Genomic DNA, 25,041 nt, shown 5'->3' on the forward strand with positions numbered 1-25,041 from the left:
TTATTTGCCCCAGGGGTACAGGTCTATAAATCATCAGGCTGCTGTGAAGTTTTTGAGTTTGATGTAGTCCCACATGTTTATTTTTGCTTGAATGCAGTCAGATCCCAAAAACCTCTTTGTCAAGACAAATGTCAAGGAGCTTACCACCTATATTTTCTTCTAGGTGTTTTATGGTTTTAGGTCTTATATTCAAGTCTTTAATCCATTTTGAGTTAATTTTTGTGGATAGTGTCAGATAAGGCCTGGTTCCATTTTTTTGTACGTGTCTGTCCAGTTTTCCCAACACCATTTATTGAAGGATTGTCCCTTCCACATGGTATATTCTTGGCTCCTCTGACATGGTGTATTTTTTTTTTTCTTTCTTGTCTCCTGCAAATCCCAAATTCAGTGCTGATTTTTTTGTGTGAAGGCTTACATTTTACACTCTAGCCTGAAATAATATTTCTCTCCAGTATCTTCCTATGAACAGACACTTAAAAAAAAAAAAAAAGATTTAAAAAGCGAGGTTCTTAAGAATTAACAATAACACAATTTCAAGTTTAAAGAATAAAAATTAGGGATATAAACACATGCTTCTCTTTTCACTCTGCCATAATTGCAAGTTTTTATTTTGGAGCCTCAGCAACTCATAAAAAGAAATTATCAGTTTAAACTGGTAGCAGACATAGGAGAATTATCCTAATCTAGGAGGCATGAACATGATTTACTTCTAGTAGTCTCCGAAGGCCAAGTAAATGATCTGTTTCCACTACTGACCTAAATATGTGTAGTCCTTGATGGGGAGTTCTTAGGCTTTGTAAAATCATTTTGAAAATAATTTTCTATTCAGTGTTACAGTCTTCATCATTTCAGGGGAGGTGTGAGGATAATATTCTGGAACTTCTTATTTTCAGTTTGAATACACATAGTTCATTAAAATCTCCTACTTTGTGGCAGTATCATTCTTCCCCTTCTTGGTATCGACTTCCACTTTCTTTGGTCAATTAAGGGAAATTCTCAACAGTATTTCGGTTATGTTTGTCTCATTTCTCCTGAGGTTTCTTCTCATGCTCCATGAGAATTCTAATTCGACGATGATATCTAGGCTGGGTTGTCACGGGAGGTGTTTCTCCTGTTGTTTTAATAGAGGATGAATACCATGAAGGTGAAATCTTTCATTTATTTATTTTGCTTGAGATCGTCATGGACATAAGAAAAGGTGTGTGGGGACAAAGGCACTGAAGATTTCAACAAACCTTGATCCCAGAGTCCTGGGATCAAAGCTCGGCATCAAGCTCCCTGCTCAATAGGGAGCCTCCTTCTCCCTCTCTCACTAACCCCCTGCTTGTGCTTTCTCTGTCAAATACACAAATAAAGTCTTAAAAACAACAACAACAACAATTTCAATAGTCCTGAGGTCAGCAGGAAGGCATATACTTGGAAGGGCAGTAAAATGTCACTTACTACAATCTCTTAATTTATATAAGGTCCTCCAACCACCTGGACTCAGCTTCCAAGCTGTAACCGCTTCTCCTAACAGTTTTTAGAAAGAGGAAGTCTCGGTGTTAAAAAATGCTTTGCTTTTCAGTTGTGCCTACAAAAAGTGTGTGACTAATGTGCAGACATTCCAAATACAGTAATTACTCAGGGAAGCCTGGCATGTGGTGGGACCTTCCCAACATGAAGTTAGAGGAGGTTATCATCTATCAGGAGCGACCTGAATTTAAAGAGATGTTCAGAGACTTGGTTAAAGTTAATATTTACTGGTTTGCAAAAAAAAGATTTTGCTGTTTTGGAGGAACACTGTTTTGCTCTTAGTAATGCAATTGAAAAATAAATGGCCCCTTTCCCCTCTGCCTTTTTTTTTTTTCTTTTTTTCCCTTTTTGTATACTCACTGCTACAATCCCATTTTCCTTAGAGTAGCTCAGGTGATCTTTTAAAGAAGGAAACTGGATCACATCACACTAGGTTAAAATTTCCGCAGGCTTCTGTTGTGTTGAGAGTGAATCCAAGCTCATTTCTCGGACCTTCCAGCTCTCTAGTCTTCTTCCACGGTTTCGTTTTACTCCAACTTTTCTAACCATAAGTTCCAGCCTCCCTATTCTGCTCAGGAGACCATGCTGGTTCCCAAGCCAGGGTGCCCGCCCTTGCTCTTCCCTCTGGGACTCCTTTCCAAGATTGTGTGCTGGTAGCTCCTGTTCCTTCATATTTGAGCTCAGGTGGCACCTTCTTTGAGCTATTCCATGTAGCTCCTTCAAATTCTGTATTCAGGAGTTAAGAGCAGACTTTCCAAGTATCCAAGCCTGGAACAGTTGTTTCTGGGGGCAGAGGAAATCTGGGCCCATAGTGCCCAAATCTAAACCGTGTGTCCACTAGAAAGTTAGATGTAATGTGTATCTGCTCGACATATCCTCTTGAGGGAAGGGCTAATAACAACCTCCCTTTTGACTAAGTGTTTTTCTGGATTATTTGCATCATTGTAGTTGGATGACCCAATGCATTAGGGGATTCCGATTCATTGCAGTTCTTTCACTTGAGACACTCCAATCCCAGACAGGAACGTTGTATTTCAAAATTTGCCATTCGCTTAGTTTATATATCCAATAAGTAGTTATTGCACACCGACCATGGGCCAGGAATTCTCTCAGCCTGTAGGGGATTCTGCAAAGAAAAGTCCCTGCCCTTTGGGGATTTTTGCTTTACCAGGGGACAAAGAACCTGAATAAATGACTACTTGAGTTCAGGAGTAGGTCAGGCAAGCTTGTCCATGACGGCGACATTTGAACAGGTGCAAAACAAAGACATCTTCTCCTAAACACTTTCTTTCCCCAGAGTACAGAAAAAAAAAAAAAAACTATTTATTTTCCCTTTTTGCTGTTCTTAAACATATATCACTTCCGTAGAAGTTGTTTATTTTCGTGACTTTTGATATCACAGCATGAAAACACATGAAACCAGTGGCATATCTGAACGCTAAATACAGAATATAGTCAGAAAAATGTTTTGGTCCAAGCTGTTCCTTTCTAGTCCTGTGACATCTGCTATTGAAATGACAGCTCACAGAAGAGTGATATAATGACACTGTAAGACTTTGTTTAAAAATTAAATAAGAATAATTTCTATCTCACAATTGATTCTGCGCATATACCACACAATGCTTGTATGTTGTTGAACAAAATGTTCTATTGTGACAATTATTTTTAGATTTTATGAACTATACTTGGACACTAGATTAACACACATGTATTCATAAACAATGGTAGAACTTTAGCAGAAATCATATTTTGTATATGGAAACACCCAAGGAATACTCTTGATAGGTTCTTACCGGGGTAACTGTCGGATGTCTCCAGAGTACTGTTCATATTTGTAGTTGACCACATACCATTGGGAACTGTAAAATTTACAAGCCTGAAAGAAAAAAAAATGACAAAAATTATCATTAAAAAGATCAGATGACCTGGCAAAAAGCACAGCGAATATAGTTCTCGTAATCTCTGGGGTAGTACTAAGGTGACTATGTCAGCAATTTTAGGTAGGTAAGGGGCTTGCTCACTATAACCATTTCGTATTTTCAGGTGAAACAGAGCTCGGACCTTTCCCAGACTCTTGGACGAGAAACTACTCAACATATTTATTCTATTTTACACCATCAAGGAAAGCTTAATTTAATCACCCAATGAATCATCCCAGATACATTGCTAACGTCAAGTACTGTCATTTTTCAGCTTTCCTTAGCAACCTCCCATTATTTAACAGTTCTTAGTGGTAGAAGATATTATTTCTATGTAATCTTTTCATCGTACTTTTAGCCCATTTCTGCCCATTCTTGAGTCAGTAACTTATCTTTTCTCTTCTCTGTGTCAGCGGTGTTGTCAATTTGAAATCAGTTTTTCAGTTTTACCTCAATGTTTTCTCAGGGCTGGCCTTCTCCATGATTACTCATTCATTTTTATAAATATTTTATGAATAAAAGAAGATCAAAACTTGATATGTAAATGGATGATTTTCCAGTACTTACCGATGGCAAATATTTCCCAAATACCTACCGTGCACCTAGCAATGTAATGACCATAGTAATGGGGGTTTCACTAGGTGTCTTTTTTTTTTTTTTTTTAAGGGCATGCTTGAGGTGGGGAGGTAAGGGGGGGGAGGGGTAGAGGGATGGGGGGGTCAGAGGGAGAGGTAGGTAGAGAATCTTAAGCAGACTCCACACCCAGCATGGAGCCCCAGGTGGGGCTGGATCTCATGACCCTATAATCATGACCTGGACTGGAATCAAGAATCAGATCCTTAAGCCACTGAGCCACCCAGGCGCCCCACTCTAGGTGGCTTTTAAGATTCCTTTTGATTCTAAAACTACATGAACCTGGGGATTCAGCAGCTGACATGAAGATTACGACGAGATCTTGTCTCCTCCAGTGGAGAAAATGAGGAACAATGTCTCCTGCAATGTGAGAAATAAAGATCTATGGTTCTTGGGGCCCAGGAAGAGGACAGGCAAGGAGTTCTGTATGAGAGAAAACACTTGGGGCGTGGAAGTGCTACAGGCAAGGGAAACACTGGCACTGTCTTTGTAGAAACAGAAAGTGGGAGAGAAGGCCCTGAAGTTGAGGCAGAAAGGTTGATGGAGAGCACTGGGTGCAGGCAACTGGCTCCAGAGGCAGAGAAAGGCAGGGCGAGGGGAGAGTAGTTAGGTGTCCTCAGCAGCTCTGGACTTCTCTGGCCTTGAACTTTCTCGGTGCCATGACTATTTGTTCTGGGAAGCACCCGCAAATGGGGGATAGGGGCTAAACAAGGCGTGAACCTGGGACCAAGACTGGAGTAGGAGAACGTCGGCAGAGAGTAGTGGAGAAAAGCGGCAAGACAAGTGGACGTGGTGAACTGCAAGGGGAATTCAGGAGACGGGGGTGGAAGAGAGGAAAGGGAACATTTAGCTAAACCTATTTAGCTAAAATGAAATCACTTAACTTGCGATTCCTGAGCCAATTCTGCAAATCGCATGTTTCTGGAAATAAGAGGAAAATTAAGCCCTGATAGGCTCCTTGGCTTAAAAGTTCTATCTTCATTTCAGATAAAGATGCCAAGGATTCAGGCAAGGAGCATATGGGCATGAGGCATCCCATGGTCATGGGGACAGAGCATTCATGATCACAGTTCTTTTTCCTCTTACTGCCTTTCCCCTATTCCTGGCGATAGCTCTCAAATGCAACAAAATATATTTAGAAACGGAAAACAAAATGCATAAAACCTACTCCCTTTTTGCATTCCCTTTCAAACTTTTTTTCTGGTACATAGTTTTACCTGGTCCCCCTCTGAGTGTATATCTGAACTTGAATGTTGTTTTTTTAAATTCTTTTAATGGCATATTCTATATATTTTTACATTGGCTTTCTAAATTTTATGACCATTTTAAATAGGTATAATAAAATATCATATGCGAATTTACTAATCCAGTCTCCTAGTTTGGAAGGTCATTCATTCATTCAGCAAACGTCACTGAACCCTTACTGGGCTGTTCCGTGTGATGTGAATACATCGGTGAACAAGGGACAAAAAGGCACGCTCTTGAAACTTATGCCCCTGTGAAGAACTGGTCAATAAACACAAAATAAGTAAATTGTGTATATGTTGGAAAATGGCAACTGTCATGTGAAAAAAAGCAGAAGGGGGTACAGATAGAGTTGGGGAAGGGGGACAATTTAATAGAATGTTTAGGGTGGGTACTGCAGAGGTGTTAACATTTGAGGAAAGACTTCTAAAACAGGACAGAGTGAGATGGTTATTATAGCTCTACAAATTTTGTGCCATTGTAGAAAATATGCGTTTTTTTTAAATAAAAATGAGTCTTTCATAAAAAATGAAAATAAAAAAAAACACACGAGAATTCAGAGTATTTGTTCATGCAGTTGGTCTTCCCATCCTCTCCCAAGTCTGACCCATTTGTGGTTATTTTCTTAGGATAGAGTGCTCAAAGTATTTTAAGGATTCTTGGTAAAAACAAACAAACAAACAAACAAACCTGCCCAAACAAAGTGCATTTGTTATAAGAAAAAGGTAAATTGATGGTGCAGCTCTGAACCGGGATTTACACAGCTTTCTTTTTGTTCTGGAACTAACCTACTAATATTGACTTTCAACGTGACTTTTGGTCAAATCATTTCATTTATTAGGATCTCAGATTTAGCTAGTGAACAACCAATATTAGATTGGATTGAGAAATCTCTGTCCCATAATATCCATCTTTACCCTCCCTAATCGGAAGATTTTAATGGGACAAAGATGCACTGGTTTACTCATTTCCCTTTCTTACTACTGAAAGTATCTATGTTTAGCTCCCATAAACATGTATATTTCCTGTGTATTTCACATGATAATGTATCACAATGATACACAATGTGTCACAGGCTTAACTGAATCTGAGATATGTACGTCCTGAATCCCACGGACCCAAAATGAATGTGGAACTTTCTTATATTACTACAGTAGCAAAGAAGTACTTGTTTTCTGGTTTGGAGTGGCACCCAATTGTTAGATTCCACACTATTATGTGCTTTACATAGGATCTTTTTTTTTTTTTTTTTAAGATTTTATTTATTTATTTGACAGACAGAGATCACAAGTAGGCAGAGAAGCAGGCAGAGAGAGAGAGGAGGAAGCAGGCTTCCGGCTGAAGCAGGGACCCCAAGGTGGGGCTCGATCCCAGGACCTGGGATCATGACCTGAGCCGAAGGCAGAGGCTCTAACCCACTGAGTCACCCAGGTGCCCCTTAACATAGGATTTTAATGAGACTGCTATGAGATTTTATATCTATTTTATAAATCACAGAGGCAAGGAGAGGCTCAGATCATTGCCAAAGGTCCTACACATGATAGGATTGTAGGCACATCTGGACCATCATTCCAGATGTTTGTGTGGCATTTTTGCTTCTGTCTTGGAGTCAGACAGACCTGGTTTTGCATTTTGGTGTTAGCTGTGGGATTTCAATTAAGTAACTTAGTATCTCTCAATTTCTTTATCTGCCTAAATAATACCAACTTCATAAGGATCTAATAAGAAACTTCCCATAAAGCATCTAACATAGGGTAAGTACTTAATAAATACTTGCTTTGAAAATCAGTTTTCCCAGCATGTTTGACTCCGTGTATAATTCACATTCACAAGAGCTGATAAAGCATGTAGTTTTTCTTGATTTATGATGTACAGTTTTGGAGAGATATATTAGCTCTGATTATCAAAGAAGTCTGCTTTAACCAAATTCCTTCTGAATTTATTTGCTATGTTTCACATATCTGGTGGTGGGCAGATGAAGATTGGGAGGGGGTAGAGTACATGATCCTTAAAAATCCTTCTAATTCTGTGATTTCTTGGATTCTGAGACAGCTAGTGCATTTTACAAACACATAAATGTTTCTCCTGCATAGTAATGGCATTTTGGAAATGTTATGCATAGAAAATTATTCTCTATTCTTTGTTCCAGCCCAAACAGTCATTCTCATTAAGAACTATTTTAATCATGACTACAACTCCTCTTTGTCCAAAAACTAAGCTGAAAGGACCTGTTGCAAATTCCAAGTTCCAGGCTACCACTCTGCTTGTTACAGCAAGTGTTCCATTTCCCCTTTACTAACTCCCTAGCCCACGACACGGGTTTCAAAATGCCAACTCCTTATCCTTGCAGACTGCCAACACCTACTTCAAAGAGGAAGACTGAATATCCGGCAAATGTGTGCTGAGCTGGTAAATTTTTCTAAACAGCAATGCCCCAATTCACATTTTATTAATTTATTATGTTTGCCTGTTCAGCTTTTATGCTTGCTATCTCTGCTGTTAGGCGTTCAGACACAAAAAAGCTGAGCAAGGTCAACATGCTCGAAGGCTTTTATGCCATTACGATAATGCTTCCTAAAGTGCATTGTGTTCAGTAGTTATTAGGGATTGTTAATTAAAATGCAGATTCCTGGGTCCCACATGAGATCCAACTGAATCATACTCTTCATGAGGCTCCCAAATCCATCATTCCACTGGAGTGGCGATGGGGTTTTCTGTGAACTGAAAGCATCAAGGTCCTGACTTTGTACCGTGAGCTCTAGTAATTGAGGTTACCCTCCATCTGAAAGACCAGGGGACATATCATCTCTAGCATGGCGTTTTTATTTATAGTGGACGTTCAATATTTGTTTGAACGAATGTATTACCTATGTCCTTTTTTCTTTTAGTAACAACTAAACATGACACTGTGAAAGTTCTAAAAATCTAAATACTTTAGAAAAGATTGGGCAATTGTAAAGGACACCCTAAAATACTATAAAGAAAATATTTCAATTTTTTCCTTTCCTCTTCTCTTTAGAGAATCATCAGAATCAATTCAAATCATGTTACTTACCTCAGATAGCAATTTGGGTTTGGCAACATAATTTTTCCATCTCTTAAAAGGGCTGATTATTAGATTCTGGCTACAGAGGAATAAGCAGGTAATAAATGGCTTTTCAGATGCAGAATTCTTTTTCTTTCTGGAGATAGAGGTTTATTTAATCACACGGCCAGTATCTTGCCAGAAAGATGTATGTAACCACAAAAAGTATTAGTTTTGACCCTGAGTCACCACTGGGATTAATTCTGTATTTGTAAAATGACGGTGGTAATTTCACATTCATGTCAGTCTTTATTAAATTTAGAAGTAATTATGCCTATTGTATAAATGTTGAAAATGTAACATCATGAAATTATGTGAATTTAGGCAAATTATGTACTGAAAGAGTGGCTGGATAATTTATTGTCCACACTGAGACACCACAAAATGAGAGAAGGAGCTATTAGTCAGGCTCACAGGTAGAACATAAGACTATTCCTGCAACCAGGATATGGGGTCATTCAATATGTTGATATTTTAGAAAAAAAGAGAAAAGGCACTGAAAGTATTTTTTTTCTTTAATTGGATCACATCTATGTATTCCTTTAAGAGGAAATAATTAATTTTTGCCGTACAAAAATAAGTGGAACACGATGATTTTTTTTAACACTTATACTACAGTCTTGGGAAAGAAGGAAAAATGTTTGGACAAAAATAAGCGATGTAAATATAGATATGACTCAGTTTCAGAAATCATGGTACAATCCAAACAATAATAGGTTTTGGGTCTGGAGTTTAAAAATATTGCTTGATACTAGACAGTGTTACTATGGATATAAATATACATGTACAATGTAAAACAGAATGTCCTATCAAATGCCAACCATAAATGAGAATCATTTCTCAGCTATTATGTTACTTTGAATTATAGAGCAGCCTAAATTGTTATCTAAATTGGAAGCGAATCAAAATACTTGGTTTGTTTTTTTACACTGTGTTGTATTAAGGCAGTTGAGCAAACTGTAAAATTGAACTTTCATAAATCATACCTATGCCTGAACTGGGAACATATATTCTAATTTCCCAGCTAGATCTCACAAGAAATTTGTCAAGACATGAATAATGGATAGTACTAAAAACCTTTGTAATATTATGATCAGATTCATTCTTTTCATGTAAGGCATAAAATCTGGGTTGTAATTCAATGTGATTGAAATTTTTAGGTTCAAACTTAAAATGGGTTCATTTTAAACATTTTTATATGCCAGGGTTCCAGACTTATACTTCTGTGTTTCCATCCACTTGTCACTAAACGTTATGGGATGATTTTTATTGTAGATGAGGAAGCCAATTTAGAACCAAGAGAGTTTTGTATATTTGGAAGCTAGACTATTATTCTAGGGATTTTGGTGATGAGACAATAAGACAATAAATTTCTTCAAGGTCTTTAATGTGAAACTCAAAACTTATTTTGTTTTCATCAGGGTTTTCTATACATTTTATCCCAATGCTACTAAAAAATAAATGCATTTGAATTTACTTTAATCAACTTTTGCATGTTTAGTATCTTTAGTTTTATCCATGTAGTGTAAAAAAGAAAAAGGGTGATCCATTTTGTCCTGACCATGACAGAAACAAAAGTATTATACATAAATAAGATTAGGTCCAATATAGGACAGTAATAGATTTTGATCTTATTTTCCCATTACTTGAAGTTGCAAAATAAATATAGCTTAACTTGTAAATTCACTTTTAAAAGGCACACACAAAATGAAAAGTCCCGTAACCTCTAACAAAGACTTACAGTGAACTAAGGACCCCATTCTTCAATACAGAAACAAAACTTTTTCTATTCATACTGATTTTATTAAGAAAGGATTATGGAAGTGCCTGGGTGGCTCAGTCGTTAGGCATCTTCCTTCAGCTCAGGTCATGATCCCAGAGTCCTGGGATCAAGCCCCACATCGGGCTCCCTGCTTAGAAGGGGAGCCTGCTTCTCCCTCTCCCACTCCCTCTGCTTTTATTTCCTCTCTTGTCGTCTCTCTCTTTATCAAATAAATAAATAAAATCTTAAAAAAACAAAAAAGAAAAAAAAGGATTATGGCTTTTTTCTAATCTGGAGATTTTTTTTTTGTTTAAGTTACATTTTCCCCAATAGTTTTCAGTAATTAAAACTGTGCAGGTAGTTCTGATGCTTTATCAAAGGAGTTGGTTCAACAGTGAGGAAATCATGCTTACTGTGCTCTGGTGGAAAGTAAATGAATGCATTAGAATCATTCCCTTTGCTGCCTAATGATTCAGAATCAGAAAATGGCATTCATTTTTACTTAATTTGTACATGTAAAAAAAAAAAAGCCCAAAATCATTATTAAAACACTTATTCTATTTCGGGGTAAGTTTGAGTGCATCTTATCCTACATATGAGATTCAAACAGTTTGCGTAAAGTACAAAGGCACTTTGACTAAAAGTATGGTTCTTTATCAATGCCCATAACATGCAGTTCAAAATTAAACATGAAGCACATAAAATTTTTTTAATTATAAAAGTGAGAAATGGAATTCCTTATTTTTTTGAAATAGGATACATTTCATTCTAGTTAGATATGTTTCTTTTAGTTAACAAAACATGGGCAGTATAAATTACATTTTAAATCATAGCCAATCCAACTCTCCCCATAACTTTCTTTCCCATGTCTGGGATCCAAATTCTTTAATATCTCCTTTACTTCTCAATAGGATGCAGCTTCTGCCTTGAATATTTATAATTTAATCTTGAATTAGTTGAATGTTATCTATCTGCGTCCCAATGGTGGAAAAGGAAGAAGAGGTGCCTCAGAGGAAGAAATTTCTTTTTCGATATTATACTCATTTGATCGTATTATTTTTTTATTATAAATTTATAATTTATAGTATAAATATAGTATAATTATAATTTTATAATTATAAATTTATTTTTAATTTTAATTTATAGATTAACTTATAAAATTAATTTTTAAATAAATAAATTTATATTTTAACATTTATATTTTATAGGTGCATAAATTATATTTATAATTTATAAATAAATTAATTTCTATTTAATTTATAATTTATTATTAAATAAATAAATTAATTTATATAAATTTAATTTTAACAGATATATTAAATATAATTTATAATATAAATTATAATTATAAATTTACAATTTAATTATAAAATTATAAAATTTAAATATAAAATTTCCCTTAACAAATCAAGCACTAGTTTATTATATAATGGAACAGCCTACTGAACTATCTTTAACTTTAGTATGCATAGAGTATTTTGACTGAAGAGTTCAAGCACTTTTATTGGGTTTACTCTCAAGCTGCTTTGTAGATAAAGAGATAACAATGTACTAATACCTTCTTTGATAAGATAACGCATCTTTTCAGAGTTTAACCCACTGTAATCAGTTTGCTCTCACAGCCTCTGAAAATGTTCTGTTAAAGAACTGCCTATGAGAGCTACCTTACAACCCAGCAATTGCACTACTAGGTGCTTACCACAAAGATACAAATGTAATGATCCGAAGGGGCACCTGCACCCCAATGTTTATAGCAGCAATGTCCACAATAGCCAAATCATGGAAAGAGCCCAGCTGTCCATCAACAGATGAGTGAATAAAGAAGATGTGCTATCTATCTATCAATCTATCTACCTATGTATCTAGCTACTACACACACACAACGGAATATTACTCAGCCATCAGAAAAAGAAATCTTGCCATTGGCAATGACATGGATGGAACTAGAAGATATTATGCTAAGTGAAATAAGTCAGACAAAGAATTATCATATGATTCCACTCATATGTCGAATTTAAGAAACAAAACAGAGGATCATAGGCGAAAGGAGGGGATAATAAAATAAGATGAAATTAGAGAGGGAGACAAACCATGGGGGACTCTTGACTCTAGGAAAACAGGCTGAGGGGACATGGTAGAGATGGGGTAACTGGGTGACAGGCATTAGGGAGGACATGTGATGTGGTGAGCACTGGGTGTTGAACACAACTGATGAATCATTGAACTCGAACTCTAAAACTAATAATATACTATATGTTAATTAATTAAATTAAAATAACATTAAAAAAAAGAACTGCCAATGACTCTGATTACCAAATCCAGTGAGTCCTCTCTTATATGATACTTTCTGGCATTTTATGTCATTGACTCATGCTTGCTATGGACTCCTTTTCAATTCTGAGAAATCAATTTCCTCTTGCTCTCTTCATCTCCCTGTCCACTCCATCTCCACCTCCTAAGCAGGGGCCTCATTACCAGTGCCCTGAGTGGGAGTGTAGCCCAAGGACCTTCCCCTCAGCTCCAGACAAGTCCCCATGGCATTCCTGGTAAACTGTTGCAGGCTCAAAGCTTCTACTTTTCAAGTGCAGAGCAACTGCCCTCCCCCCCTTTCCTTTCCCCTACATTGAGACCTACCTATTTATCTTCCTCCGGGGCATCTCTGTCTCTACATGCATGTTTGCCAGTGACATTATCTCATTCGCGTCATCCTTTCCTGCTTGAGCCATCTCTACTTTCTTCTGAGCGTCTTATTTAAATCACCACAGAGCTATCCAACTAATAGCCCCACGCCGACATGTGGGAGTAGTCGCTGCCATCTTCCTCTCCCTACCTTTCTTTCCAGTCCCTAACTTCTCTCAATTCCGTGTCTTTACTATCACCACTATCGCACTGCCAAATGTTAGTGTAGGTCTTTAGCCCAGCTGGACTATTAAAATAAGTAGTCTTCTTTGAGTCCAGCTTCTCTTCTGTCTTATTCATCCCCCTGCACAAGCAAGCCAACCCATTCTCTGGTGTGTTTTGGGCTAATTTTTTCTACCATGTGAACCTGACCTTGTTTCTCTATTTTATGGTACTACTCCAGGGATCCTCATTAGATTGCATTGGAAAAATCCAATGGGGGGTCTGTTATTTCTTGCCCGGTGGTGAGCTCCTTAAATTCGAGGACTACGTTATGTTCATTTGATATCAACAACTTAGTATGTGCTATCTTGTTGAATAATAAGCCCAGTCCAGTATTTCATGCAGTGGACAAGGCCTTTCACGGCAGACACTTTGTATGGGATCCATAGTAACAGCATGAATCAGTGGGAGAGGAATGTTCTATGTGAAGAATTTAACCCTTTGTAAAGACAGAGTAACCAGCTTCACCCAATTGAACTCTAAAGGAGGAGCTTGTTTAAGCCACTGAGTTCACATTTGCTTCTCAGACAAGGAAAAAAAAATAATTCAATAATTAGGTAAGGGGTTGAGAGGAGAAATTTTAAGGCTGGAAAAGGTGCTATTCTGAACTTTATGAGCATTATTATTTACTACAAACTTGGAAATTAACCTTGTATATACTTGTGATTTGCTGTATGAAGCCTAGTCCATAGAACAATGATATGTGTGGTATATTTGAGATTGTGTCCTAGTATTCCAAGTTTACCCTCTGGACAAATTCAGATACTTTTCATACAAATGGTAAGAGGTTTGTCCATGAAAAGAAAGAAATAACTTATTTGATCTTTTGGGAACTTTAATATTCCTGTTCTCTTTACCACCATCTGCCTTGATGAAATGCACCCAATAGATTCTTTTTTTTTTTTTTAAGATTTTACTTATTTATTTGAGATGGGGGCAGAGAGAGAGAGAGAGAGAGAGAGAGTGAGCGAGCATCAGTGCAGGTCTAAGCAGGGGGAGAGGGAGAGACAGACTCCTTGCTCAACAGGGACCCGGAGGTGAGACTCAATCCCAGCACCCTGACGTCAGGACCTGAGCAGAAGACAGACTTAACCAACTGAGCCACTCAGGTACCCCTTCACCTTTTAAAAGATTCTGTTTCAGTTGAGTTGTACTCTGTCCCTAGTTTCTGATAATCTCCTTCCCTCAGATTCACATCAGTATTTCTCAAAGATGGTTTTTAAGAGACTTTGGGAAGATGGACAGAATTTCTTCATGGTCAAATAAATATTGGAAATACTATACGTTATATTCTCTTCTGAGATAATCTCTGTGGATATTGGCAAGCTAAAAACAGAGTGTGTTTATGTGTGTGTGTGTGAGTGTGTGTGTCCTGTGGCCATCCCGCAGACCTGGATTTCTTTTCTTTTCTTTTTTAAGATTGATTTTATTTATTTGAGAGAGAGAGAGAGAGAGAACTAGAGGGAATAGGATCAGAAGAAGAAGTAGACTTCCCACTAAGCAGGGAGCCTGATACGGGACTTGATTGCGTGACTCCAGGATCATGACCTGAGCCAAAGGCAGACACTTAAACAACTGAGCCACCCAGGCACCCCAGACCTGGCTTTCAGCAGAACATTCCATGCATCTGTGAGACTGGTTTCTTCTCTGATCTCAACCATTTGTTTTGTTGGTTTTTAGTGTGGATTTTCTACCAAAGCTTAGAGATTTTTACATTTATTATCTGCTTTGAATCTGATTTGTATTTCCTGTTCAGTCTTGGGTCTTATTTCATCATTTTTTTCTTCCTAGAGAAGCCAATATTTCTGGTCTAGAACCTGCTTAAAATCTGAACCTTTCCTTGTCCCAACAACCTAATACTTTTTGGATGAGGATAGTACCTAATCTGTGTGTGTGTATGTGTGTGCATGTGTGTGCACATGCATGTGTGTGTTCATATATAAAAGTAAATATAGGGGGCGCCTGGGTGGCTCAGTCTGTTAAGCACCCAACTCTTGATCTCAGCTCAGCTCCTGATCTTGGGGTTGCAAGTTCAAGCCCTGCACTGGGCTCCACACTTCAAAAACAAACAAACAAACAAACAAATAAATGTAGACATAGATATTTGCTTCTATTCTTTTAATGTTTCCATGACTCTTAACATCCCCAAGTGTTATATGTCTTCACCAAAATGGGGCTTGGATTCTTGAATTTGTGATTTACTGCTTACTTCATCATTATTCTACTCCTGCAGCAGATGGGTTTCCAGAGGTTAGAGAAGGCCTTGTTGGCAGAGTAACTTGCTATAGCTGAGTACTTTGTCAGTATTTCTCTCAGTCATTCAACTGAAGTGGTCCCTAGACCATTACTCCCTATTGGGCCACAGGATCTCAATTCTCAATTCTCAGCTTTCATTCTCTTTGTTAAGAGAGATCCAACTGAGAGCTTAGTTTTAATTAGTCTTCTAAGCTACTGGCTTTATATTATTCTTATGTGTATATTCAAATGAAAACTTTGCCATAGAAGTTTTGCTTAAGAAGTCTGCATCCTGTTTATAGAGCCCTTTAATTGCTCTCCCAATCCCCAGTGGGAGGGGTGGTGCTTGCTTTAAGACGGAAATGGTTTTTTTTTTTTTTTTTTTTATGGTTATAGCTGTTGATTTTAAGCCACTTATGAGAATCTGATAAAGACGCTGCTCCCCAGTTGTTATTCTCCAAGTGTTTTCATATCATTGCTATATTTATTTTTAGAAACACAATATTGGAATTATTAATATGCTTATTTAAAGATAAAGAAACTGAGGCAGGAAAGTTAAATGTTTATCAAAATGAAGGACATTTGTGAACAGTGAAAATATCCTCATCAGGTCGGGCTGTTAAATGAGTGGTTTAAAGGAATTTCTCAAAGGGGTCAGAGGTAACCAAATTGGTAAGGACATGGAGCTTGGGGGTCAGAGAGACCAGGGCCTTAATTATGGCTCTGTGTGAAGTGGGACAAATTAATCAATCAACCTAGAACACAAGGTAGTAAGACTTATCACACAGAATGTGATATCAAAGTATACATATATGTACCATGTTTACCGATGGCTTGATGATTATTTATCATAACTTTGTGAAGTGCTTTAGTGAAATAAACCTTGTTGGGGAATATTTAGACTTCTATTGAATTGACAAGGAAGAGAATTAATAACATAAAACAGAAAAGGGACAGACTGTTCATTTTATTTAAACTCCTATTAAAAATATGAAGTCATTTCAGATTAAAAAAAGAAAAGAATGCTTGCTGCCTTTCAAAAGACACTGAGAATTGTCAAGGTAGAGCAAAGTGAGAGATAATTCAAAATCAGTATTGAACTGGATGTGTTTAAATTAGATTCATGCCTGTTTGCTGCCTAGCAACCACAGTATTTGTCCTCGCCACCCCGTGGGGAGCCACAGGGCACTTAGCGCAGAGAGGACCACAAAGGTTGCTGAGTGCAATGAAGCAGAGGCTGTAAGGGAAACACGTGTTTCTACAAAACATCAATGAATTCATTTCAGTGCTGGCTTAATCCAGTTTCAAAAATCCAACCAGCGTTTCTCGAAGTGTGAGCCATTAACTGTAGGCATCAGAGTTATCTGGCCAAAATGAGTGGGCCTGTCAGGAAGGGGACTGAGGGGCGTAGTCCTTCCAGAGGGTAGCTGTAGTAAAGCATCTTCTGGGCACTTAGCATCCTGGTTAAGAGGCCAGAGGCCACTGTGGAGGCATGGCAAGGGTAGCGATGCTGGATCTGTCCCAGCTTTGTGATGCTGAATACTTGCTTAATCTTTCTATAAAAATCTCGTCATCATTACAAATTGCTGCTGCTACAGCAACATATGTTTATAATCACTGCAAGTACAGAGCTTAGAAGTGTATCTGGCACAGAGGAAGTCGTCGATAAAGGTTAGCTGCTATTATCTACGGGGGTCGAGACTTCTTGCCAGCATAATTCCTCAGTCTTAACCCAGCTCTCTGGTGGCCATTTCTTTTTATTTGCTGTCTCCAGGCTTGACTATTCATGGTCTATTATTATCACATGATACTTGTAGCTGGAGTTTGTCTTCTTCCTATCCGGTAAGTACAGGCTTTCCTTTATTTCCATCCTTAAAACCAAGCAAACTGTGGCAGTTCTCACAGGTAGTGATGGAGAAAAATTAGCAGGGAAGAGAATAATTTCTTCCCAGGCTTCCTCTTCTTTCTTTTCTTTTCCTCTTTCTACTTTAGATCCATGCAGTTGAGAAAAGCTTAAGGTTCATTCATGTTGCCCAGACACGTGTTCTGTCCTGAAACTTGCAACATAAAAGTTGGGCAGATATCTGGGAACAAAGGTAAAAGACACTGTACTTGACTTCTCCTTGGAGCAGTTCTTAGGAGAAAGGAGAGGCCAAGGGTAGAAGTGAGAAAAGCAGAAATAACCGCAGGCTGCAAACAACTGAAAGGTAGGAACAAAGGTAAAGGGGAGAAACTTTGCCCCAGGAGATATAGCAAAACAAAGGCAAATTTTGTGGCCAATCTCTTCTCCCCCAAAGTTGACATTCTCAGAAAACTACAGAAAGACAGGGGTCATGCCCGCCTTTGGAAGTTGTGGTACAGAAATTCATGAAAGTAACAACAGAACTAAAGACCTCTAAGAACACCTAGAATATCTTCAGAGGTCTCCAGTGTTGTACTGGTCTTCTATTCAGGTTGGTTGTCCTTTCCTTGGGAAAGTAGCTAAACTTGACACCATGATTAGATGCAGAGATTGGGGATAGGCTTTCTGAATCCATCTTGAGATTTAGGATTTGAGCTAATTGGCCCCACCTTGAAGGCATGCCAGATAATAAATCAAGCAACTGTGAAGAGCCAAGGGCTGCAGCAGGTTGGCCATGAAATCCAAGGTCTCTGAGCCTCAGGTACCAGAGACCCACAGCAGACCGCTAAGAACCCCTGGTTCATGTGAGTGATTTTTCACAGCCTAAAGCAGACTGCTGAAAACCTAGAAACAGACAAATACCCAGTGTATACAGAAAGAGGTAAAGAGACCATGAAATGAAAATTTCCTAAAATTGTGGAAATGTTTATAAATCCACAGTAGTTCTATTACAAGTGGTTATGAATGGACTATATCAGATGAACTTAATTGGCTTCTCTGATGAACAGACAAGGCCAGCAGTGGAATCGTAAACCAAAGTAATAGGGGATTTTGATCATTCTGCATATTTTCACTGTCAAAGTAAAATAGTAATAATAATAAAATCTGATGTAATCTTTAAGGCAACTAATGAGTGATTTAAAGAATAAAATTGGATTTTAACTTTTGGAGCCGATTTTAAGAGAGACACTTGGGTTACCTCCAATTCTAGCAGCATTTTAAGATGTACTCTATTTTTTTCTGCCTGCCTTTCTGCCTACTTGTGATCTTTGTCTGTCAAATAGAGAAATAAGGGACGCCTGGGTGGCGCAGTTGGTTGGACGACTGCCTTCGGCTCAGGGCGTGATCCTGGAGTCCCGGGATCGAGTCCCACATCAGGCTCCCAGCTCCATGGGGAGTCTGCTTCGCTCTCTGACCTTCTCCTCGCTCGTGCTCTCTCTCACTGTCTCTCTCTCAAATAAATAAATAAAATCTTTAAAAAAAAAAAAAAAATAGAGAAATAAAATCTTCAAAAAAATAAATATTTTCTTTTAGCTTTATTTATAGCACCTTTAATCGTATAAAAATTAAAATGAAAGAATTTTATTTGCTTAAATCTGTACATTTCCCCTAAATTTCTGATTAAAAATGTTCTCCTATAGTTTTAATATTTTTGTTTTTAAAATTTAAACTGTTTTTATTGACCTGATGTTAATTTTTGTATTAGTGTGAGATAGACCCTTAACTTTATTTTCATCCAGAATGAATAACCAAGTGGTGTTCATGAAATTATCTATCCCTGAGAGATATTTGAGAATTTGAAATGCCATGTTAGTCATTTATTATGTAATTTATCACATAATTTACATATTTATTTTAATAATTAAATATTTATTTGGATATGTATTTGGATATGTTTCTAGATACTGTCTTTCATTTCACTGATTTATTTGTTTATTCCAGAAGATAGAAAAATTTGGAGAGTGTCGCAGATTTTTAGAGCTAGCATTGGTTTAATACCAAGGTGAGGAAAGAAAATTAGAGCTAATTTCACTCATGAATATAAATGCAAAAGTGTGAAATAAAATATTAGCAATTTGAATTCAGTAAAGTATTAAGGTAATAATACAATTTGAACAAGGAAGTTTATACCAGAAATACAAATATGAATCCAGAGGACAGAAACCTATTAATTTTATTACAGAGCTAAATTCAAGTGTAAAGCTATTATATCAGAAGACTGCATATGAATTTCATACTATAGGGTAGACAATCTTTAGAAGCACTTAAAGAGACCAGGAAAGATCCTTCTTAGACATTTTTTTTATGCCAGGAACTGTCATAACACCAAGTTTCTTAAAACATCAAAGATGCTAAAGGCCTCCCTCTAAGATCAAAATTAAGACAGGATGTCCAATATGAGCATTATTATTCAACATTGTTTCAGAGATATCAGATAATAAAAGAAGGCAAGAACAAAGAAAATTTTAATTGTTTGCAGATGATACCATACACACTTAAAAATCAAAGAAGAACCATAAATGGTGTCTTTCTATCTGCAAAAAAAAAAGTAAAAATGAAAAAAAACCCACTAAAATTACAAAAGAACTATTAGGATAAGGACATTTAGTGAGCTGGTGATACATATTCAAAGGTCAATATATTTTCAAAAATATCAGCAATGAACAGTAAAAAAAGGAATTTGTTTTAAAGAAATTCTCTCATTTGTGGGTTCCTTGGTGGCTCAGTCAGTTAAATATCTGTCTTTGGTTCAGGTCATGATCCGAGGATCCTGGGATCCAGTCCTGCATTGGGCTCCCGGCTCATCGGGTAGTCTACTTCTCCCTTTACTCTTTCTCCCTGCTTGTGATCTCTTTCTCTCTCTCTTGCTCTATAAAATAAAATCTTTAAAAAAATTCTCACATTTGCAATAAAACTATAAAGTACCTGGAAATAAATTTAACAGCAAGTTAAAGATCTTTACATAAAAGTGCAATGTTTTAGGGAAGAACATTCAGGAAGAACTGATTAAATATTCCCAGTTAGGAATTCAATATCATAAATGTTTCATATCCCAAGTTAGCACCTATTTACATATTTGCTGAAGAACTTTTGTAGACCTTGTCTTAGCGATTCTGATTTTTTTGTGTGAAAAAATGATTTGTCAACTCTTTTTCAAACTGTGATGCCCTACCAGATATTAAAACTTCCTCTAAGATGAATGTAAACAAAGTACTTTGGTACTGGCGTCACATTTATTATTTTTATCAGTAAATACGAAAATAGTATACCCAGATAGCCTGATGTTATCTGAACCTGTTCTTTTTCCTTTTTTTAACTCCTTAGAAGGTAGTGTAATTTAGTGTGAACTCTGGGAAATAAATATGGAACTGGAAAAAAAGACCCATAAATTTATGGCAGGAGATTTGGACTGAAGTGTATAATATAAAGTATGTATGATTAATACAGATTGATATTAATATGTATGTTAATAAAGCTAGCTTATATTCATGCACTTATGTTTAAGAGCTGAGAAAGGGTTTTGCTAGGGGATATAGCTTTAATTAAATACTAACTGGGATACACCATTTTCTGTCAGAATTCAGTTTGACCTATGCTAAATTTTCCCATTGCATTTTCTGTAAAGGAAGGATTAGCGTCATTTATTTACTCCGGGAACATCTTCTAAGCAGCTGCCGTAAAGCACTCTAGGTCTGGTTAGAAGAAGAAGCAGTTTTGTAGGTCTCTCTTATACCATCTGAATGCAAGCAAATGCTATACCAACAGATTTTTATCATAACCACAGGGCTTCACCTTTAACTATTTCCATAATTAGTACTGAAAAAAAATGTATCTCTCTCTCTCTTTTTAAAAATATTTTATTTATTTATTTGAAAGAGAGATAGTGCGAGCATAAGCAGGGCAAGGAGAGAGGAAGAAAGGCTTCCCCCTGAGCAGGGAGCCCAAAGTGGGACTCGATCCCAGGACCCTGATATCATGACTTATGCTGAAGTCAGACACTTAACAGACTGAGCCAATATTTCTCTCTCAAAATAGAAACTCTGTTATCCAAAATTCTCACATCTTATGTCCTTGCCAACAACTCAGTCTAGGTAAGCAACATAAAATTAAATTTTTCCATTAAGAATACAGAACTATTCCTCAATGGGAGGAGTTTAAGCAATATAAAAACAAAAGAAAAAAAAAGTCCAAAGCTTGAAGAGTCACCAGATACTGAAAAATGATTAACAGGAAAATGCAAAGAATCTACAGGTGACACCAGCTGAAAGACATCAATTAATCATAGCATCTGGAATTCTCTGTTGAAAAGTAAAGGGAGGCAATGATGATAGGAAGTTGAACTGAGCACTACCAGTGCTCAGTACAACTTTAAACAGAGCTTTATAAAGAAATGATTGGAAGCTCACATTTACCTCTTTCACCAGTAAATTTTCTGCTTTGTGCTCTGCGTCTTCAGGTACTGTGGAGTACAATGTCCGGATATCCCAAGACACCGTTGCCGTCTGGGAAGAACGATAAAGAGAAATTAAGTTTCTCCAACTTAGAAGCACTGAGCAGACCATCATACCAAAAATATAATAGAAAACTGTCTTCAATTTTATTACCTAACAGTAAAAGAAGACAGAGAAACTTTCAATCTCTAGGAGAGAAGAGCCAGCCCTCCAATAGCTTGCCAATGCCAGCACTATTAAATTACTCTCTATCAGTGGAGCTCATAGTTTGAGGCTATTTCATTTCACTGTAGGAAACAATAGTTGGGGCATCCGTGTATTCTGACCAGCTTATTTCTATTATGTCTTTTGTTGTTGTTATACTCCTAAAATAAATTTGAAGTGAAAGAGAAAACTTATAAAAGCATCGTGATTTTAATCGTAGTGTAAATAATTTCTTGAAGGTAAAGTTAATCCATTTTTAGAAGCTGTGAGTGTGTGTGTGTGTGTGTGTGTGGTCACAATTTTAAGGGTGGGAGGAAAGCAAGGGCATTCAGTAAACCTGGATCTTTTTTTTTTTTTAAAGATTTTTAAAAATTTTTTTTATTTGACAGACAGAGATCACAAGTAGGCAGAGAGGCAGGAGGAAGCAGGCTCCCCGCTGAGCAGAGAGCCCAATGCGGGGCTCGATCCCAGGAGCCTGAGATCATGACCTGAGCCGAAGGCAGAGGCTTTAACCAACTGAACCACCAAGAAAAAAATAACTCACGCTTTTGGCCTCATTATTTTTGTTAAAATAAGTGAAATGTTTTTACCTTCAGTGCTCAGCAAACAACTCTGCATTAAATGAATAGACGTATGTTAAAAGTATAAAAGATCTCTTAAAATAAAACATCCAAGGGGCGCCTGGGTGGCTCAGTGATTAAGCCGCTGCCTTCGGCTCAGGTCATGATCTCAGGGTCCTGGGATCGAGTCCCGCATCAGGCTCTCTGCTCAGCAGGGAGCCTGCTTCCTCCTCTCTCTCTGCCTGCCTCTCTGCCTGCTTGTGCTCTCTCTGTCAAATAAATAAATAAAATCTTTAAAATAAATAAATAAATAAATAAATAAATAAAACATCCAAAACAGAATTTCATAGGTTGTTTCTTCTTTATATTATATAGAGTGTTCAGCTCCATCAAGTTGTGGGGAGTGTGGGAGACCCTAAAAATGGTAGTTTTCCCTCACCCGCCTGTAGCTTTCTTTAGTCTGTACCCCTTGGTGGTTCCTGAGGCCCTGGGGTGATGAGTCTGTTACCATACATGGCACCAACCTTTGGGGTTTTTCCGTTTGCATATCCCCAAATCCTCAAATGATTCATCAGCATTTCTAAAGCAGGAACTAAAGTTCATTTCAATTGTTCTAGATGAAGTGTGTTTTTTTTCTAGACCAATTAATGAAACAGATGAGAATCTCAAAACCCCTCTTGAGTTTTGGAGAAGTTGGATAGGGAAGGGGCTCAGGGAATTTGGTTCCCAAAGGCATCATCAGACCTTTTCTTCCAGTCCAAGACTCATGTTTTCTTCAAATGACCCTTTTGCTTCACCCTTGATATAAGCTCCCTGAAGGCAAGAACTTTGGTTTCTTTTGTTTACTACTATAATCTCAGTGTCCAGTTGGGTATTTAAATATTTATTTCTTAAGTATATTGAGTGTGTGAATATGGATATGTGGGTTCTGTGCATGAGTGTGTGTGTATGTGTGTGTGTGTGTGTGTCTGTCTGATATGTGTCTGCATGAGCATGCATGATTAGGCATAATACAGGAGTGTGTCTGTGAGTATGTGTGCATGGGTATTGATGATGCATGATGGTATGCTATATTTGAGTGTGTGTATAAGTATGTGTAGTGTGAGTGTGGGTATGATGTGTGTGAGCACGTGTGTGTCTGTGCATGTATGAATGGGTATGCTGAATGTGTATGTGTGTGAGTGTGTGTGTATATGTGTGTATGCATGTCTGCATGTGTTTACTTTGGAGCATGGGGTTTAGACACTGTGAAAGAGGAACAATGTCATGTGACTCTATCAAAATCAGAGAATAAAAAATAATGAGAAAAATGAGAAAATGAAATTCTAGATACATCATATGATAATGATCAATGTCCATCCTAAAATGCAGTTGTAGACTGAGTTTCCTTGATCAGTGGATTTCACTGCAGTTGTGTGAACAGAGTCCGGAAGTGGTACAGGGTCATAGTTATCAATATAAGCCAAGTGTAGATACACCCATGTGAAATAAGATAGGGCCAATTTAGGACTTATTATTTAGATTTTACATTTTTTATTCCTTTTGAATTGCCTCTTTCAAGTTGCTTCTTTCATGTTGTATACTCCTTAGAAGATGAAGAGTACATAAATTATATTGAAAGTTTGAAGTAAAAGATTAAAATCCATGCTAAAATTGAGTTTTGGAGATTCTTTCTAGATTTTTAATTATCTGGGAAGAACTCATTTCCTGTTTGGATAGATAATTCTCAGATACACAGTGTCACCAAATTGGTGTTTCTGGGGAACATTACATACTATAATCTACTGGCAAGATTAAGGATTTTTTTCTCTCTAGTTAAAACAATTTTATATATTTCAGTCATTACTTTACAATACAATTTTATACAAAAATACCATTCTTCTTTCTCATTATCCTGTACAGTTTCCTTTTAGTTCCTTGCTTTAAAAAACAGTAGTTGCTGGAGGTGAGGGGAGCAAGATGGTGGAGGAGTCTGAGACTGAGATATCATCAGGAGTTCAGCTAGATAGTTACCAAACCATTCTGAACACCTACAAACTCAACAGAAGATTGACGAGAAGAAGAGCAGCAATTCTACGAACAGAAAATCGACCACTTTCTGGAAGGTAGGATGTGTGGAGAAGTGAATCCAAAGCACCAGGAAGATAGACTGTGGTGGGGAGGGGCTGGCGCCTGACAAGTGAGAGAGCAGCTGAGTACAAAACTAGAACTTTTAGAAGTCTGCTCCACTGAGGGAAGTCACTCCAGAGGCTAAGCAGGAGGTGGAGCCCTCTCGGGGACAGTGTGATCTCAGGACACTCAGGCCACAGAAAGAACCAGGGGTGTCTGAGTGTGGCAGAGCTCCCATGTACCAGAGTGAGGAAGCTGGCTGCAGAAACTGAGCTGAGCAGTGGGTTCTCAGCTCGGGATTACCTTAAACCATGATCCAAGTCACAGTCAGACCACTGCTCTTTGAGCAGGGACCCTACAAGCAACAGATCCAGGGAGACCCCCTCCTTCCTCCTCCAGAAGGAGTGGTGTGGGAGCGTGTTGCAGGAACCTGCTGGGTTTGGAGACTCCAAACGGGGCTGTGTGTCAGAGATAGAAACACTTGGTCACAGGCCAGGTGAGTACAGAGTGCTGCAGAGA

At 37.6% G+C, this 25,041-nt stretch overlaps 1 protein-coding gene across 12 annotated transcripts in view; it reads right to left on the reverse strand.

The window, feature by feature from the left end:
* Positions 1–25,041, reverse strand: part of DOCK10 (dedicator of cytokinesis 10) — a 206,564-nt gene that overhangs the window by 113,555 nt on the left and 67,968 nt on the right. For all 12 annotated transcript variants that reach the window (XM_044241715.1, XM_044241716.1, XM_044241708.1 and 9 more), the window contains exons 3-4: positions 21,611–21,700; positions 3,309–3,391 (exon numbers count right to left, since the gene is read on the reverse strand). In XM_044241715.1, the coding sequence (XP_044097650.1) occupies positions 3,309–3,391; positions 21,611–21,700 (173 nt within the window). The remainder of the gene's footprint in view (positions 1–3,308; positions 3,392–21,610; positions 21,701–25,041) is intronic.

This window comes from Neovison vison, chromosome 3 (genome assembly GCF_020171115.1).
Source record: "Neovison vison isolate M4711 chromosome 3, ASM_NN_V1, whole genome shotgun sequence".
In the NCBI taxonomy this organism is placed as follows: domain Eukaryota; kingdom Metazoa; phylum Chordata; class Mammalia; order Carnivora; family Mustelidae; genus Neogale; species Neogale vison.